Source organism: Colobus angolensis, unplaced genomic scaffold (genome assembly GCF_000951035.1).
Source record: "Colobus angolensis palliatus isolate OR3802 unplaced genomic scaffold, Cang.pa_1.0 Scaffold171, whole genome shotgun sequence".
Lineage (NCBI taxonomy): Eukaryota > Metazoa > Chordata > Mammalia > Primates > Cercopithecidae > Colobus > Colobus angolensis.
The window spans coordinates 40,895-42,799 of record NW_012114833.1 but is presented as its reverse complement, the minus strand read 5'-3'; the positions used below and the strand labels follow the sequence as shown (position 1 = coordinate 42,799).

Here is a 1,905-nt window from a genome sequence, read left to right as displayed (position 1 = left end):
GAGAAAGTCCATAGAGTGACCTTCTCAGACTCTTCAATCTAATCACTCTGTCACACCCTCTATTCTCTTCATAGCACTTACCACTCTCTGATCACTGTTTTTGTCGTTTATTTATTTATATTTACAGCATTTGAATATAAGCTTCTTGAGAGCAGGGATTTTGTCTGTGTTATTCACTGCTGTTATTAGTGCTTGACACGTGCAGTAGATGCTAAGTTAATATTTATTGAGCAAATGTACTTATGCACCTACACCAACCACTGTCTCCTTATTGTCATTCTGAGAACTTCTTCTGGCTAGGCCTTCAGAAATCTCTCTCTCCCCTGACTTAATATTTGGCACTAAGCACCAGCTGCCTTATACTGGTAATAGGGGCTGGTATAGTTAAAACAGTTTCTTGGTGTAATCTGTCTTTTGGGAAATAAGTGTTTTGTTCCAGGTTTGGACCATCTTTGGGACATTAGATAAATAACTACAAGCCTCTCCCCATCTGCTTAGCGAGAATGGGGATAATTACACTTGTTTGATTCTTATCAAATGCTGCTGTACCTTCTTCTCTTGGATGCAGAAGGACTTTAGAACTTTCTGGAGTTCTTTTTGACCTCAAATGCAATTGAGTTGCTGATACAGTATTATGATTGGTTAGTGCAAGATCCCTCTCTTGCTTTACCTGATATTTTCTTTTTTTGTCTCCCACTCACAGTCCTATTCTCCTTTCCACTTCTGGTCTTCCACTCTTGGGTATTTGATATATGTGCTTCCAATCTGTCTTCTATAATCTGTATTTAGACATGTGCATATCCTTGAAAAATGCAGTGTTTTGTGCATGTGTCCATGTGGTCCCTAGAACCTTTGTAAAAAATATCAATACTACATGATATAGAGAATTATTATTATTATTAATATCATCTGTTACTTGGGAGTTCATGGAGTCACATAATTTAACAGCTAGGAATCACTTGCAAATCATCAGCTCCACGCCGCTCCTTATTTGACCAGGTGACTAAGGTCCAGAGGCTTCCTTTGAAATGATTTCTTTCAAGAAAATTCTCAGTGTTTACTGAGAGCCTGTATTGGGCAAGACCCTAAGCCACCAGGCATACTGGGGAATATGGAGATCAAGGACTCATGTCCTAGGCACACAGCCTTGAAGGAGATTTTTAGGGAGGCCTGGTGGCTGTGGGACTTTCCATATCTTCTTCAGGACTGGACACAGGGCCCATAAAAGACTCACAGACGATCTGGTTTTGGGATACATCCCACTGCTCCTTCCCCAATCCTCTCCTTTTCATCTTTACTATTTTCTAAGTTTCCACATCTGCCTTCTGAACCAGCTGTCCCTGATGATTCCAGAACAGTTGTGCTCCCAGCCTGCCTCTGCTCTTTCTTGTCCTTCTCTTGACTGACATGTCTCTTCTCTCTTTGACTCACTGTGAGTGATCTGGTGGAGCACAGAGCCCTCACCTGACTTTCTTTTGCATTTCCAGATTGGAGCCTCCCTCTTCGCTAGTAACATTGGAAGTGGCCACTTTGTGGGGCTGGCCGGGACCGGAGCAGCTTCAGGCATCGCCACTGGAGGCTTTGAATGGAATGTGAGTAACACCGCAGCCATGGTGCACTGGGGCTGGAAGGAGTCTTAGCAGTCAACCAGTTCAATCTATGCTCAGAGGAGCTGAAGGTGTTAGGGAACCCTTCAGGGTCAACCCAGGGTGCAGACAGAGGAGGGCATGGCTTCAGGAGCCTCAGGGCCCTACTCGCCTTCCACCAGAGTAGCATGAGAAAACCACTGGTATGACAGCAATAGTATTTTTTCTGTTTTCCCTTCATGTTAAAAAGCCAAGGCCCTTCTAGTCCTGTTTGAGATTTGGAAATGCTTACCACCAGATTTCCATTATTATTATTATT

The 1,905-nt window shown here is 43.1% G+C and overlaps 1 protein-coding gene across 1 annotated transcript in view; it reads left to right on the top strand.

The window, feature by feature from the left end:
- Positions 1-1,905, top strand: part of SLC5A1 (solute carrier family 5 (sodium/glucose cotransporter), member 1) — a gene marked incomplete at its 3' end in the record, with an annotated part of 60,279 nt that overhangs the window by 26,253 nt on the left and 32,121 nt on the right. The window contains exon 3 of the mRNA XM_011938347.1: positions 1,488-1,592. Coding sequence (XP_011793737.1) covers positions 1,488-1,592 — 105 coding nt within the window. The remainder of the gene's footprint in view (positions 1-1,487; positions 1,593-1,905) is intronic.